This window comes from Sarcophilus harrisii, chromosome 4, assembly GCF_902635505.1.
Source record: "Sarcophilus harrisii chromosome 4, mSarHar1.11, whole genome shotgun sequence".
Classification (NCBI taxonomy): Eukaryota; Metazoa; Chordata; class Mammalia; order Dasyuromorphia; family Dasyuridae; genus Sarcophilus; species Sarcophilus harrisii.
Window position 1 is genome coordinate 285569391 of NC_045429.1, and position 16663 is coordinate 285586053.

At 40.2% G+C, this 16663-nt stretch overlaps 1 protein-coding gene across 1 annotated transcript; it reads left to right on the forward strand.

Annotated features, from left to right (window-relative positions):
• Nucleotides 1–5685: 5685 nt before the first annotated feature.
• Nucleotides 5686–15349, forward strand: POU5F1 (POU class 5 homeobox 1). The gene is made up of 5 exons (XM_003770524.2): nt 5686–6155; nt 9814–9934; nt 10249–10379; nt 11452–11613; nt 13545–15349. Exons 1-5 carry the CDS (start codon nt 5796–5798, stop codon nt 13803–13805), a joined length of 1035 nt encoding a protein of 344 aa, XP_003770572.1. The 5' UTR covers nt 5686–5795; the 3' UTR covers nt 13806–15349.
• Nucleotides 15350–16663: the final 1314 nt, after the last annotated feature.

Below are 16663 nucleotides of genomic sequence, written 5' to 3' on the forward strand. Positions count from 1 at the left end.
GTACTTTAAACACTACATTCCCCTCTGTCTTCTTGTGTTCTCTTGGCTAACCATCCACCATTTATTTAGCAGGCTCTTCTTACAGATTTTTTTTTTAATACTATTACCATGCTGCTTGACCTCCTCTGTTTATCACAGATCTTTAGGTCTTGTCTAAACTTATTTTTACAGGAAGGAAACTGAGGCCCCGTAAGGTAAAGTCAATATAAAAATTGACCATAATATCTCAGATCTGACCAGAATCTGAGCCCTGGATTTCCATTAATTCAGTTCATTTAATTATTATTTTTAGCTGTTAAGTCACATTGTTGACTAAGTAAATTTTCAGTCTACTGAAAGCCCTTTTTCTCTATAGGAGTTATTTATTAATAATTGAAGTGAAATAAGGCAGTCTTTGAAATACACCTACTTTTGTCCCAAAGTCAAAATATCAATCTAGGACTGTAAGTAAAACCCTGGGGAAATAATTACTGGGAGGTGAGGTTTTTCTGTTTTAACAGGGTGGAGTCCGGAATGGGGAGGTTCCAAAATCTCTCACATTCTCCAGGCCAAGGCAATTTGTTGAGTTCCAAGGAAACCAAAGAGCGCCTTTGTTTTCTGGTGGTATGGTTATGATGGACAGGAATTCATATCCTTGAACTTGGTGATATTCAAATGAAACAGAAGCCATGATAAAGAGAGAGGAAGAGTGCAAGGATTACCAGAGGAGAACAGGCCTAGGGCAGGACTTTTTGGAGAAAACCTGCCTTCATCCTCTTGGGAAATACTTTGAAGTTGGGGGTATTGATAGAGCAGAAAACAGGTACTAGAAATTGGGACTCCTGAATAACTGGAGGGAAGAAAATACAGCAAATGTTTTCTGTCCACTTTTTGAAATTCCCAATCTCATTAATCACCCCCCAAAATTACCAAATCTACAAGTCAAAGCTGCGCTTTACTGCTTATAGTTATCTGGATCCTGGTATTCTTTTACCAATCTTCTCAGCTCACATTTTTTTTTTTTTAATGCTTTGTTCACGTTGGTTTTTCCCCCCCTTTTGTATTGAGGTTTTATCTATCATTTTTGATGGGGAGCTCTTGAGGGTGAAGACTGTGTTTAGGAGTTCCTTAACTCAGTAGTTGTTTCTCTTTTTATTGATTCCCCCATCTTTGCTTCCTGACTTTGGGAGAATTCAGTTCAAGGTGGTAACTGATTGACTTTATTACTTCTCCAAAAAAGCAATATGTTTAGGAGTCCAGCCCCTGCTTTGAACATTGAGGTCCAGTAGCCTGTAAGACAAGGGATTTGGGGGACTGAAAATCTGATATCTAACTTGAAATCTCTTCTTCCTACAGTTCCTCCATCTGTGTGGGTGACTCACTATGGAGCCTTCAGTAAAAAAAAAAAAGTCAATCCTATAATACCAAGCATTCAATTTTTACTTCCCAGACATCACTCTGCTATGGCTTTTGAAGCCAATGAACAAAGGTACCTAGTAATCTCAACCTGTCCAACCACAAGGGGATGGAACCTATCAGAATTTTGTGAATGTTGAGATCCCCTCTGGAGAAAAACCCAGATATGCTTGTCTTGTGAAATACCAGGGAATAAATGGTACTTTCATCAGGACCTGGGGTGAGGTCACAGGGGCTCAGTCCTTGTGAGAGGATTAGTGCCCATCAAATCCCTTTTTCCTTTCAGTCACACCATCCTAAACTTCCTCCAGTCTGGATCATTTTGGTATACCTGACCTCTGTACTGGTCCTTGTGGGAATTACATGTGTCTTTATTTGGAAAAGTTGGAGAAGAGAACAGGTTTTATAATCAAGGAGAATGTTTGAAGGATGGGTGGTGGGTAAGAGTCTCTGTTTGCTATTCATCAGTCTTTGACCTGCATTTCTGCCACCCCTTCCCAGGTTTTTTCTTTCGAAGTTTCCACCTAGACTGCCCTTTCCCATTTTCTTCCTTCTCCTTCTAGGATTGACTCTAAAACTCTATGTCATTTTATGTCCTTCTTTCCTAATTTACTCCTTATCTTTCCTTTCTTCCCTATTACCTCCTATTGAAGTGGACCAAGGAGATCAATATTTGTCTCTGCCAGATGAGTGAGAGGTAGGGGAAGGAAAAAGGGAAAACCATCATTTCAGAAGCAGAGCTAGAAGAGAACTCAGATCAAGGACAAGAAGATTAAGGCCCAGAAAGGGAGATTGACTTGTTACCAAGACTCTAACACTAACACTATTCTCTTCTGTTCCATTTCCATCATGTTCTCTTTTTCTACTGATTTATATAAAACACTTTCTAAGGCACTGTGTCCATTGGGAGCTGCTTCCTCTTCCTCTTTCTTCTCTTCTTCTCTAGACAGTCAAGAGAGAGAAGAAATGGAATGGGAGAGTGGAATGATCCTTTGATCGCATTTCCTTAGCTTGTTTTAATTGTTTTTTTTTTCCACACAGCAAAATCTTATCTTTCATCTGTCATTGTGTTTTGTTTTTTTTCTTCAGTCCCTAGTCTGTTACTACAGAGCTGAATCCTCTTTTTGAGTAAGATGATTGGGAGGAGGGGAACATTTCTGGGTCAAAGGATATGTGCTGCTGGGTTGGGCCATTAAGTCATAGGGGAATAAATCTGATATGAACTGGTATGGGGAGGATCTAAGGAGTTCTTTTTAATAGATAGTGGCTGATCAGTTTCTTCTTTTCTCTTGCCTTTCAGACACACTGATGGAAGCTCAAGGGTCAGTAGAACCAGGTTTTCCCACCCGGATCCTTGACCCAGCTGTCTTGTACTGACCCCAACTTGTTTCCTTCCCATTACCCATACTGACCTGGTATTTCTTCCCCTTTGACTAGGAAGTCTGTGGGATTGAAGGGCAAAGAGTACACCAGTTTAGGCTTTCTTCTCCAGATCCTTGATTTCCATTCCTTGATCTGAGTCAGCTGCTTCTCCCCAAGAGCTGCTTGACTCCAAGGCTTGATGGAGGAAAGAATGTCCTCTCCCAAGAAGGTGCAAAATAAATCTCTCCACCGCCTTACGAAAATGGGCCAGCCAACTGACCTGTCAGTGTTTGTTTCCTAGTCTTTTTTTCTGAGGCTAATCACTTGCTCTTTCTATCAAAAAGGCTTTGTGTGAGGCTCATATGCAGGCATGCATAAAAGTGATTTTAGCACCTGTGAGATTATATAATATAGGGCAAAGAATTACTTAGTCTAGAAGTCATGGCATACTGGTACTCCCTCTCCTCTGTCTTGTTTTCTTCATTTCTAAGATTCCTTCCAAGTCTTATTATAATTACATAATCAATTATTGTGAACTTCTGGGGACAGAGAATTGAATGTTCTATAAAGGTAAGAGCCAAGACTGAGACCTGATCTCCTCACCTTGCCGAGGCCCGCAGCTCACCCCGCCCCCCTTCCTTCCCTTCTCCACTGGAAGATTGATCTGCAGACTTGCAGAACTGATGCATGACAAAGGGATTTAGATGGCTGTGGGGGAAAGGGAGGTGAAAATGGCTGGGGAGGGGCCCCAGCTCCTTCCTTTGCTTGGATTCTTCCACTAACTCCTTTCCTCCTTCATATATCCATCTTAAGACCTAGGGAAAGGAAAAAGTGAGGTGAATATGACCCCAACTTTATAACTACCCCAGTAACCTTCAGAGGCATCCTAATCTTCATTCTTAGAGTAACTAATACTTTATTAAAACAAGATTTAGGGATCAAACCACACACCCTAGTATGCATGAGTGTGTAATCAAAGGAGACAGCCAGATGTGTGTGTGTGTGTGTTTGTGTGTGTGTAAAAGAAGAGGCTGCATAGCCAGGGAAATACCTGTCAGTATAAGAAACCTATATAAATACACAGAAACAAATGTAGAGACAGAAACATGAAGACACTGACAGGAGTCTGTTACCCTGTAGGCAAGATAAATTCCCACAGGTGGACCTGTAACACCAGACAGACAGAGGAGGCACAAATACACAAGTACCGGGAGATTCATAGATTCCCAACACCCAGGGAGAAGCTGATACAAAAGTCAAGCAAGATACAATACAACCCAGAATCTGACTGACAAAACAATGTTTTAGTGGAAAAGAGGTCCTAAGTCAGCAAAATAGCAAATTCATTTTCTTTCTTTAAATAATAAACATTTTACTTGAAAATTTGAATTTTGAAGTTTATTGTTCTCAACTTGACACACACTTTGTGGTTCCCCTCCCACACATTTTTCTCTCTCTAGGCCCAAAACTCAGTCACACAAAAGTATAAATTACCCATAATAATTTAATAATGTGTGAGCTGTCTTTAGGGAGTTAACCTAGAAACCTAGGTACCAAAGGAATTACATTCTAAGAGTGGATTCTATCTAAAGAAATATTTGGGGAGGAAGAGTTACTTCCTAGTACTAAAAACCTCTACATTTCCTTTTGAGCTTCAGTAAAAGTATCACCTTCAAAGTACATCAGGAACTTTGGGTGAAATTTCATAAAAGAGGAATCTGACGTGCAGAGATGAAGAAACCCTTGAGAGGTGAGGCACCCCCCTGTTCCAGAACTTCTTAATTATCTGGCCAGATCCAGAAGTGAAAAGACCAAACAAACCCAAATCAGCTTGTCCCCTGAGTAAAACAATCTAAAACTGACCTATCCAACAGCTAACTTCTCTCTTTAGAAAAGAAAAGGGAGAAAAAACTAAATTAAAGGGAGAAGGACTCTGGACTCCTGAAATGGAACAGTTTGGGGAAAAGGCCCAAAAGAACAGCCTATAGGAAAGAACTTGGACCCTTTGGGTATCTGGGGGTGGGGAAATGTGGGGAGAAAATCCCGAGAAGTGGGGGAGAGCTGGACAATTGTGTCGGAGTCCCCGAGGTAGATGCAGGGTATGGGGGTAGTTGAAGCTGGGGGGCAGGAAGCTGGCCCCAGGGGAGCCATCAGGGCTCATTGAAGGGCTGAGCACTTGTTTAGGGTTAGGGCTGTCGCCTCAGGGGATCAGGATTGTCCAGCCAAAACCATTGTCCTCCCTTCCCCCGCCTTCCCCAGCCAGCCCCTTTGAACCTGACTCCAGAGATTCCGCCCTCCCCCCTTCTCCCCGCCTCTCCTCTGCAGCCTGGGGCTGGATATCTGAACTGGGGAGGGAAAAGAAGGCGAAACTGGGGTGGGGTGTCAGACAGCAGTTTCCCTGAGGGGTTGAGCTGACTGGGACCTGACTTTGGCTGGGTACCTGAACAGAATTGGGTGAGGATCTGAGCCCCACAGAAGCTTATGTTCTGTCCCTAAGTAGAGAATTGGGGGTGAGAGGAATGGAATGACATCTAGGGTACTGAAAGAAGGTGACGTTTGTTGAGAGAGCAGTCCCATGGCTAGTGAGTAGGTAGACCTTTAATCCATGAAGTAACTATAAGATATCTACTTGCTTAGTGCCTGAGAGGTAGAGAGGAGTCATGAAGGGAACATTTACTTGAAAGATGCGGTTAAGTGTGGCTTTTTGAGTACATCGTTGAAGAAACAACTGTGGGGCGGGAAGGGAAGAATGGACAAGATACAATTCAGATTAAGTATTGGATCGAGAAAAGAAAAACGAAGAAAACCTATTGCGGAAGACTAGTGAATAGTGTAGGAACGCAACAGAAGTGTCCAGGTTGACTTTAGGCGGAGTCTCGCTTCATGCCTCAGTTTCTCCCCCTCCCCCCTACCTGGGGCGGGGGCGAGGGCGGGGCTAGAGGTCAAGGCCGGGGTGGGTGGGATTGTGGAGGGTGGGGTCGGTTTGTCCCCTTTGCTCTCAGTCCTTAAAACCCCGGGTCGGGGTCCCCTGCATCCGAATGGCCGGACATCTGGCTCCTGAATATTTCTCGCCACCCCCGGGCGGTGGCGGGGCTGGTGGGTCCGAGCCTACGTGGAATTGGTCGGCCTTTCAAGGCCCACTCGGTGGGGTTGGAACGGGGCCGGGACCCGACGGGTGGGGCATGGCCCCATACCACCCTTTGTACGATATGTGGGGAGGGGGTGTCTACTGTGAACCTCAGCCCAATGTGGGAGTGATGGCTCAGCCTGCTCAGGAGATCGCAGTCCCCGACGGCGATGCAGGACCGGGGGTAGAGAGTCCTTCCGAGGGCAGCTCCCCAGAGTCCCGTACCACTGCTCGAGTCACCAAGATTGAGCCGGTGGAGAGTGGAGACGAGGTGAGACTGGTGATGAGGAAAGGTAGGAACTTGGCCTTCTCGGTGAGGTCGAGGCCGGATGAGGCCAGAAAGGAACCCACCTTCCTCTGCCATATCGAAAAGAAACTCCAGGCATGGATCTGGGGGTCCCGAAAAATACTAAGCCTGGGAAGTGGTAAGATAAAATTATATTAGATCTTTTTAGTAATTGGGACGAAAAGACAGGGCTTGAAAATTTGGGATAAGATGACTGAAACTAGAGGCGCGGAGGAAGGAAAAATGAGTACTGAGTTGCTGAAGGGAGCCTGATTGTCGGTGTAATATTTGATTAGACAGTTTCTCCCGTTTTTCGGGTCCATTTTGATGTTCCCTTTTTAGTCTAGTTTGTACCTAGGTAATTGCATTTGGGTTCCTAGGAGGTACTACTCTTACATCATCTTTATCCCCTTTCCAGTCTCCTGCAGACCCTGAGACTGGGTTGGGTGGTGGTGTATCCCAGTTTGTGGCCCCAGGCTTAACCACCTTATCTGCTCAGATTGATAGAACACCCATTCTCCTGAGGTATTGTTCCCTGGAAATGGTGGGTGGGACTGTCTGGTATCTTATTTTGGGTGGAGAATCCAGATGTCTGAGAATGATGTGGATGCTAATTATGAGGGGAGTCTGTTACCAAACTCTGAGGACTTTTGTTTGGTGGAGGTATAGATGGAGAACTGGCTCTGACACCATCATTGTTACTTTGCAAATTGCTTAACTTCTGGGTATCAGTTTCCTTATCTGTAAAATGAGTGCTTTGAAATAAATTCTAAGCTTCACGTCCAATTCTTAAGATTTTATAAACTATGCCATACAAGCATTCGTGGAATTACCGACTATGGGTTATATATCAAGTTGGGGGAGCTATAAACATTGAACATTTATGAGATCTTACCGAGCCAGACATTGGAAATAAGAAAATAAAGCATCTGTCTTCAAACTTACAATCACATTCTCCATTGTAGGTGAGGCCTGGATGGATATGAAATGAAAGACATAAATATTAAGGAGAAATTCAGATAAAGTGCTATGAGAAAGTTTAAAGGGAACCGGAAATGCATAATACAGAAGGTATCACTTGATAGATCTTGAAGGAAGGGAAGGATTTCTTTTAAAATGGCCAAGGAGTTTGGTTGAATTCATTTCAAATATGGGGACAGTGTGATTAAATACTTGGCAGGAAAGAATGAACCTAGTATTCCAGTTTGGCTGGAATGCGGGAGTGGAGGGAGAAATAAATTTGCTGGCTGAAGCCAGAGTGGGGGTTCTAGAGTGCCAGGATAAGAAATGTATGTTGTGTTGAATAGACACTAGGGGAATTTCTGAGGGCTTTGGAACAATGGAGAGTAACCCGATGAGAGTAGAAAAGATTATTTTGACTGGAACTGTGTGAATGATGAACTGACTTGCAGATGAAGTCAGGGAAGAATGGAGGTGTACCCATTTGGTGGGAAGGAGACCGGACATAATACAAAGGACCATGGGCCTTGTTCTTAAGGAACTTGCCCATCTAGTTGGAGAGACTAAGGCTAGTCATTTAAAACAAATATGAAGAACAATGATTTAAATCTTTTACGCTTTATTTTGTACATGCAAAGGATTTTGGAGAGAAACAAGCTGGGGGAGGGTTTTATGGTGGGGATTGAGCTAGACTTTACCAAGACTTGGATGGAGGGAAAGGGAAGGAGGAGGCTTAAGGCATACCTGCTGTGGAATAGGCTGAGCAAAAGTTGTCAAAGAAATTAAAGAGGGGGTGCTATACTACTGGAGTTGGAAATGTGGTTAGATATATGGGGAAGTAAGTAGACTTGTGAAATATCTTAAAAATGCCCAGCCAAGGACTTGGAGTAAAGGGAGTAATAAAGAATATGCTATTTTAGGAAAGTTAATCTGGCCTCAACATGCAGAATCCATTATAGTGGAATGAAAACTTGGAAGCAAGAAATCAGTTGTCATTTTATGTTATATATAATACGATATAGAATAATTATTGCAACTTGGCTATTTCATTATGGCCCCTCTTTCTTAGGTCCAACTTTTTTTTGTCATTACACTTCTTCCTATCCTAAAAGACTAGGAAGGAGATTTCTTCCCCAGGGTTGACACCCCACACAAACTTGTACCTAATTGCTAGCTATCTCACATGTTGCCATTCCCTCTGGCATTTTCAATCTCCACCTTTCTACTGGCTTCTTCCTTTCTGCCTACAAAGTTATCAGATCTTGTCTGGTTTTATAATCTGTTTAAAAAGTGATGTTCGTTGTTAAATTTCTCCAAATGGGAATGAAGTGGAAGAAGTAAATTTATACATGTTTACTATCTACACTACCACTCACCACTAATCTACTGCATGCTGGCCTTTTCACCCCCCAATAAGTTTTTTTCTGTTCATTCTATTGAAATAAGAATCTTCATATTAATCAATAATATCAATAACCTCTTAATAAAGTTTTTTTTTTTTTCTTGTATCCTTAGTTCAGAATCTCAATATTTGTTGAATTGAATTCAACCTGTCAGCTAAGTGGCAGCAGTAGAGTGTCAGACCTGGAGTAAGGAAGACCAGATAATTTCTTGTATGATTCTGAGCAAGTTACTTGGCTGCCTCAGATAAATAAATACAAAAAGAACTGTTCCACTCCCAGCTTTTCATTTGTCACCTGGGTAACTCAAAATCTAACTCCAGCCTTGTTCTCAGATCTCAATTTTGCTTTAATGTCCATTTGCTTATGGGAATTTTTTTTTTCAATGTTCCCTCTACCTGTCAAATTGAGCCTATTCTTTTTTTCCTTTCCCCAATCTAATTTTTAATATGACTTTTCAAGTTGTATTAATGGTATTGCCATCCCCTGAATTTCACTTTCCACATCCAGGCGCCCATCTACTTTGGGGATCTTTTTATTTTTGCTGCGATGGCCTCTTTAGCTTTCATTTGGACTGTAAAAATAGGCTATTACCTAATCTTCTCCTGTTCCCCTCAAGTGTATCTGACTCTAACCTACCTTTCCTTCCAGCTCAACTGTTTTTGTTTGAATTTTTTTCTTTTGCCTGGAATTTTCACCCCCATGTTGGCATGTTGAATGGATGGAGAAGAAGCAATCTGACCTGGTACAATAGAGGCAGCAATATGCTGCATTAGGAGTCAAAAGGGCCTGGCTTTAATCTAACCTGATATCAATTTTGTGAGAATCCCTCTCTGGGCCTCTAAGCCTTGTTTGTAAAATGAAGGGAGTCAGCCTCGATTATTTCTAGAATTTCCAAGGCATTCTGTTTTGTGTTATGATTATATCTCTATATTCCTGTACCTCAAGGAAGATATTGTATGTTGATTTATTTGTTAAATGGATGAATAGGAGTCGGTGACAGATTTGGTATTAATTCGGGTGCTTTTTACAAGGCATTTAATAAATGTTAAGTGAATGTGCATATAGGTGATTAAAGAAAGGGGGGGAAATTTCTTAAAGCTTGTTCATAAGGAGTTGGGGTAAGAGATACTAGGGAGTTAATTTATTTACTTGCTGAGGTTAATGATATAGAAAGGAAAAATAAATTTATCCCCATCAATTTCAGTTTTGGTATGAGTGCTACCTCTATTTGTTTCAGGCTTTTTTCTGTTTTCTGAAATTTCCTGTTCAAAATTCCACAGCAGGCACAAGAAACTCCTTCACCAGAAGAACTGGAGCAGTTTGCCAAGGAGCTAAAGCGGAAAAGGATCACTCTGGGTTATACCCAGGCTGATGTGGGCATCACCTTGGGGGCTCTCTTTGGTGGGTCCTTTTCTATACATGTCACCCAGAGGACTCCTTTCTCCATTTATGACTAGGGACAGAACTTTTTGGATCTAAGAGGTGGGGGGGAGAGCTAGATTCTGGGTGTCCTAAAGAAGGGAGAACAAGATTGTGGGTCACCTCTGAAGTTTAGAAGAAACTAAGAATTGGAAAGACAAGTTGGGGAAATGAGGATTTGGGGTCTAGAATGAGAGCAGCAGTTGGAAGGTTGGATACTAAAGTCTGTGAAGGGGATAGGTCTACCTTGATCATAGTGCCCTTACAGTACCAACTCATCCTTCTCCAAACTCCAGGCAAGGTTTTTAGCCAGACCACCATCTGTCGGTTTGAGGCACTACAACTCAGCTTCAAGAACATGTGTAAGCTCCGACCTCTGCTACAGAAGTGGCTAGAAGCAGCTGATGACAATGACCACCTTCAGGAGGTAAGGGGTAGAACTATAAGGAATGAGGGGGAGTGGGGATGAAGGTGAAATAGGCCTGGAAAATTGTGAATCATTTCTCTTTAAAGTCATGAATATAGTGCTTTTTTAAAGTCTTTACAAAGCTCCTTTCCTCACGAAACAACCTTGTGAAGTGGGTGATAGCATTATTATCCCCATTTTATAGACAAGAAAAATAATGGCTTGAAATTTGCTTATAGACACTCTATAATAGTATCCTAACTAGAATTTGAACTTAGATCTCCTGAATCCAAGTTTGCTTATCATTTTTTCTACTATACCCATGAACTTTTTTAGACTTAATGTATGCCAGTTTCCAGTTTCTTTGTCTTCATTTTTTTCTACTACATACCCCTACCACTGCATATCCAATTTCAGTCTTTCGTCTCATAAATTTGGACAATTTGTTAATTTGTTTTTTACAATTATATGTAAAAACCAATTTTTAAACATTCAGTTTTACAACATTTTGAGTTTGAAAGTTTTATCCCTCCTTTTCTTCCTTCCTCCTTCCTAAAACAGTAAGCAATTTGATGTGTGTTATTTATGTGCAGTTATATAAAACATTTTCATATTAGGATTATAAAAGTAAAGGAAAACACAAAGAGAAAATAGTATGCTTTGATTTGCATTCAGAGTATGGATGTGTATAACATTTTGCATCATGAGTCTTTAGAAATTTGGGTTTTGATCATTGTATTGCTGACAATAGCTAGTTGATCATCACACATTGTTGCTGTTACTATGTATAATATTCTTCTACTCATTTCACTTTTCATCAATTTTTCAGATTTTTCTGAAATTGGCCTATTCGTTTTATGCATAATAGTATAATTTTATTTTTTGACAAACCTTTGAGATTCGGCTTTCCTATCTGTAAAATGGGAATAAGACTTATATCTTAATGTGAACTCTTATTACTGATAATAAATGTTATTACTGCTTTTATTATGTGATAGGAGTTTGCTTCTTCAGAACATTTATTCCTTCTAGAAAAGAGGAATCTAATTTATGTTTTTTTATTTTGATGTATTTCCATCCCTTCTTACCTCAGTTGTGTAAGGCTGAGACAGTCCTTCAACAAGCCAGAAAGAGGAAGCGTACAAGCATTGAGAATGGAGTTCGGGGAAACTTGGAGACCATGTTTCTCCAGTGCCCCAAGCCCACACTTCAACAGATCAGTAATATTGCTGAGGAGCTGGGCCTTGAGAAAGATGTGAGTGCTGCTAACTTTTCCATAAGACACCTACAGATACTTCATCCCCTTCTTGGTTCTGTTCTGGACTCTTCTCTATATTCTTCCTTCACTGACTATACCATCTCTTTCCCTCATTGACTTTTTGAATCTTTTTCACCTTGACCTCCTATTACTGCTAACTTATCATTTTTCTGCCACCTGTCCTTTTTTTTTTTTTTTTTTTTTTCCTTGCTGAGGCAATTGGGATTAAGTGATTTGCCCAGAGTCACCACAGGTAGGAGATGCTAAGTGTCTGTGGCCACATTTGAACTCGGATCCTCCTGACTTCAGGGCTGGTGCTCTATCTACTGCACAACCTAGCTGCCCCCACTGGTCATTTTTAATCCGTGGATTAAGCCTCTCAATCAAATTCCATTCCTTCCTCTCTTTTGGTAGTTGGTAGCCCAAGGGTAGCTCAAGCTAGAAGTGACAAACTGATTCCACTAGGAATGTGAGAGAAAGGAGATTGAAATCTATGCCAAAGGGTCATCATATATCTCTAGCAATTAGAAAAGGATCTTAGAGTTGAGCTAGTCTGATTTCTTACCAAGGAAGAAAATGAGATGCTAGAGCAGTGAACTGACTTGTCCCAGAGTTCACACAATGGCAGAGCTAAAAACAAACCCAGTCTCCTAATATCTGGTCCAACAGTTTTATGGTAAAAACTATCAGTGTGCTTGAGGAATGAGTGGAATATAGTACATAGGAATATTAAAATAGCCGGCAGGAAAGACTCCATAGTGAAAGTAGAGATTTTAAATTGGGCTCTTCAATTTGGAACTATGCTCAAAAAGTTATCAAACTGTGTATACCCTTTGATCCAGTAGTATTACTACTGGGCTTATATCCCAAAGAGATCATAAAGAAGGGAAAGGGACCTGTATGTGCAAGAATGTTTGTGGCAGCCCTCTTTGTAGTGGCTAGAAACTGGAAACTGAGTGGATGCCCATCAGTTAGAGAATGGCTGAATAAATTGTGGTATATGAATATTATGGAATATTATTGTTCTGTAAGAAATGACTAATAGGATGATTTCAGAAAGGCCTGGAGAGACTTACACGAACTGGTGCTGAGTGAAACAAGCAGGGCCAAGAGATCATTATATACTTCAACAACAATACTATATGATGACCCATTCTGATGGACTTGGCCATCCTCAGCAATGAGATCAACCAAATCATTTCCAATGGAGCTGTAATGAACTGAACCAGCTACGCCCAGCAAAAGAACTCTGGAAGATGACTAAAAATCATTACATTGAATTCCCAATCCCTATATTTTGCCCACCTGCATTTTTGATTTCCTTCACAAGCTAATTGTACAATATTTCAGAGTCTGATTCTTTTTGTACAGCAAAATAACAGTTTGGTCATATACTTATTGGGTATCTAATTTATATTTTAATATATTTAACATCTACTGGTCATCCTGCCATCTGGGGGTGGGGGGAAAGAGGGGAAAAATTGGAACAAGAGGTTAGTAGATAAAGGACTGGATTCAGTTAGACTAATGTTCATGAGTTCAAATATAGCCTCAGCCATTTGCTAACTGTCTCTGGAGAAGTCACTTGATCCTGTTTGCCTCAGTTCCTCATCCGTAAAATGAGTTTGCCAAGAAAACCCAAATGGGGATCACTAAGAATCAGACACAAATTGATAGTTAATTCCTTCTATGATCACTGACCTAGTTCTTTTTTAAGCCCTACCCATTTTTCAAGATGCTCATTTTTGATTAAAAGAAGATATGAAGTGGGTTCACCTATAGGCTTAACCAATGTGTCCCTAAGGTATTTCATCTTTAAGTTGACTTCAAAGTTGTCCTCTTTCCCACAAACATCCATCATTCCATAAGTGTGTCTCTTATTCAATATATTTCTCTCATTTACACTTATTCTCTCTTCCTATTTTTAGGTTGTACGGGTTTGGTTCTGTAATCGTCGTCAAAAGGGCAAGCGGAGCAATAGCAACTCGCCCCGAGAAGATTTTGAGGCAGCTGGCTCCTTCGCTGGAGGACCTGTGCCTTTTCCCCTTGCTCCAGGCCCTCCATTCAGTCATCCCAGTTATGGGGGCCCTCATTTCACCACTCTCTATTCCCCAGCCCCCTTCACAGAGGGGGATGCATTTTCCCCTCTCCCTGTTAACACTCTGGGCTCAACCATGCATTCAAGCTAAAAGGTTAAGCCTATCTTTGGGCAGAGAAGGTGAGAGAATAGAGATGAGGAATCCAACAAATTCTTTTAAAGTCTGGAAGTTAGTTGGTAGGTTGAGCTCTCTTATCTTTGGAGCATTTAGGAACAGGGAAGAATGGGATTAATATTTCAGAAATTATTAACAGATTTTTGAGGGGAATGGGTAAGGGAGAAGTTGTGAATGTTTGCTTGTTTGTTAGTTCCACATCTCTTTCATCTCCCAACTCTTAAATAAAGCAATCTAAAGCAAGTCTAATAGAATCAAAACACTTCAAATATTTAAAGACCTGTCTTAGGTCTCCCCTATGTCTCCTCCAAATTAAACATTTCTAATTGCCTCAACCATTTATTTACATTATAGTGACCATTTATATTGGAGCTCAAAATCTGCAAAGAGCTTTTCTATTTGTTATCTTATTTGATCCCCACAACAATCCTATAAGGTAGTGCTGCTGTTCTATATTACAGAGAAGAAACTAAGGCAAGAGAAATTAAATGACTTGCTCTGGGTGTCTCGAGGTAAAATTTTAAACTCTAGTCTTAACAGTCCATACGTTAAACTGCTTGTGTCATATTACATGGTCATCATGTACTTCATCATCTTAGTTTTTGTACAATGGAGCACCACAAACTGAACATTATACATTCGAATGTGACCAAGACAAAGCAGCTGGATGCAGTGGATTGGGACTGGATCCAGGAAGACTCAAATCTGGGCCGGGATATTTAATGAGCTGTGTGACTTTTGCAAATCTCTTAACCTCTGCCTCAGTTTCTTCCATCTGTAAAATGAAAGGTTGCAATGAGGATCAAATAATCCTGTTTATCAATTGCTTAGTATAGTGTTAATGTACAGTTACTATTAAGATTGTATCAATAGCTTTTTCTGCTGCTTTCATATAATTTGTTTATATGGAGCTTTATGGGTTGATAAAGATCCCCAGATCCACCCTCTTTTAAAGTTAAATTTTTCTTAATATAGATGTGGCATTTATTGAGTTCAAGTTACCTAGGTTCAGAGTCTGGAGGTCAGTCTCACTTTACTATAATCATTAAATTGCCAAGTCTTGTCAGTACTATTAAGATAATGCACTATTAAAATTGGATTATGGAACTAAATCCAGAAGTACTTTTGGGCATCCAATGTAACTCCTCATTTTTTTTTTTTTTACCAAACTAGCCTTCATACACAACTGTAGTTTCAAAGCTCAGCGGAAACTTCCTATAAGACTTCATGTCAGCTGCTTTAAAAAGGAAGGAAAATTGTTGACTATAGGCTAGACATTATTAAATGCCTTACGAATATCTCCTCTGAGATATTTTCAGTACATCATGTAACAAGAAAGATGCAAAAAGATTTATTAAGAAGTCTTGACATTGTACCAGGAGAGTAAAATCATTGCACTGACTTTGAACATTCCAGGCCCAGTCTTTATTATAGTAGAGATAGAGCACTAAGGAAACAAATGAGAAACAGCTGAATTGAAAAGTATGGAGGAGACTTATGCTTCTGAATTTGTGAGGGCATGGAAGAATGCAAGGGGGGTGGAGGGGAGAAAAGGGGAACTCTATTCAAAATCTACATCCCTCTTCCAGCAACTGTAAGATAACTTGAAGGGTTATTTGTGCATGAATGAAGGCATTATTACTGAAAGGAAAATAAGGATTTTGCAAGCAATAATCAGTATATTATATCTTTACCATTTTAGATGATACCAGGAACACTGCATTACAAAAACATTATCATAGAGTAGAACAAAAACTAAAGCATCGCCTTATAAATCCCTTTCCAATAAGGGATCTCCCCACCATAGTTCAAAATTATCTCAAGATCTATGAAAAAATCCCCTAAACATAAAAGTAGGAATAAAAGACATTTATCCTCAGCAAACATTTGCTACTGTTATGGAGAGTCATTGTGAGTCTCAAAGAGGAATTCACTATGGATGTTCTTGCAGATGGTATTACTGGTATAAAGCATTGTTCTCAAACTTCAAAATGTTGCAAATTTTGGATCTAATGAAAGATTAATAGTCACGCAAAAATTTGGTTTCAGAAAAGATCAAGTGGCTATCAAAAAATCATGGTTACTATGTTTATTTGTATGGACTTTTGCAATGTAAGTAAAAACCTATTTTTTTTTAATTATGAGAGGAAATAAGGTTAAATGACATGTCCAGAATCACCAAGCTAACAAAGGGTGGTGTCTTTTAAGCAAACTTGGGTCTTTATTCTATCCACTGCACCATCTATCTGTCTTAACAGTCAAAGGATTTGAATCCAGGTTTTTGTGACTCCAAAAATAGCATTTTATTTGCTGTTCCAAAGGGCTTGCTAAAATCCAGGCACCATTATTTGCTGTTAATGATCTAGAACCTTGCTTAGGCTCACCAAGATAACATGGACAAAGACTGGGCTTTGAATTCTGGTCCTTTAATTTCAAATCCAACATTTCTATATCATTTCTAATGATATATCTAATTGCTAAATTAAGTGGATTTAACCATTTCTTGTCTTCCTCTAAATTCCAATTAGTTTTAAATTTGGCAGAACTAATTTAATTGTCAATGATAAGTTTGAGATAATTGGGAGAATAGCCAAAAGTTATTCGAAAAAAAGGGAGAGAGGCAGGATTAGAGGAATTTGGATATCTTGTGTGGAAGTTTGGAGTAAATGAGTTGCTCAGGCATGAGCAATGAGGGAAAAACCTTACTGGATTTGTTGAATTCAGGATGGTGGGTGAGTGGTAATAGTGTATTTTAGAGAGGCCTTTACCTCTACTCTGCTAAAAGACTGAATTTTAGACTGTTCATGTGCCTTGACCTACCATGTAAATAAATG

Bases quoted from the DNA above. Each gene is read 5' to 3' on its own strand.
- POU5F1 (XM_003770524.2), top strand. From the start codon at position 5,796: ATGGCCGGACATCTGGCTCCTGAATATTTCTCGCCACCCCCGGGCGGT. The intron at 10,380-11,451 runs GTAAGGGGTAGA...TTCTTACCTCAG, and splicing joins ACAATGACCACCTTCAGGAG to TTGTGTAAGGCTGAGACAGT. The intron at 11,614-13,544 runs GTGAGTGCTGCT...TCCTATTTTTAG, and splicing joins AGCTGGGCCTTGAGAAAGAT to GTTGTACGGGTTTGGTTCTG.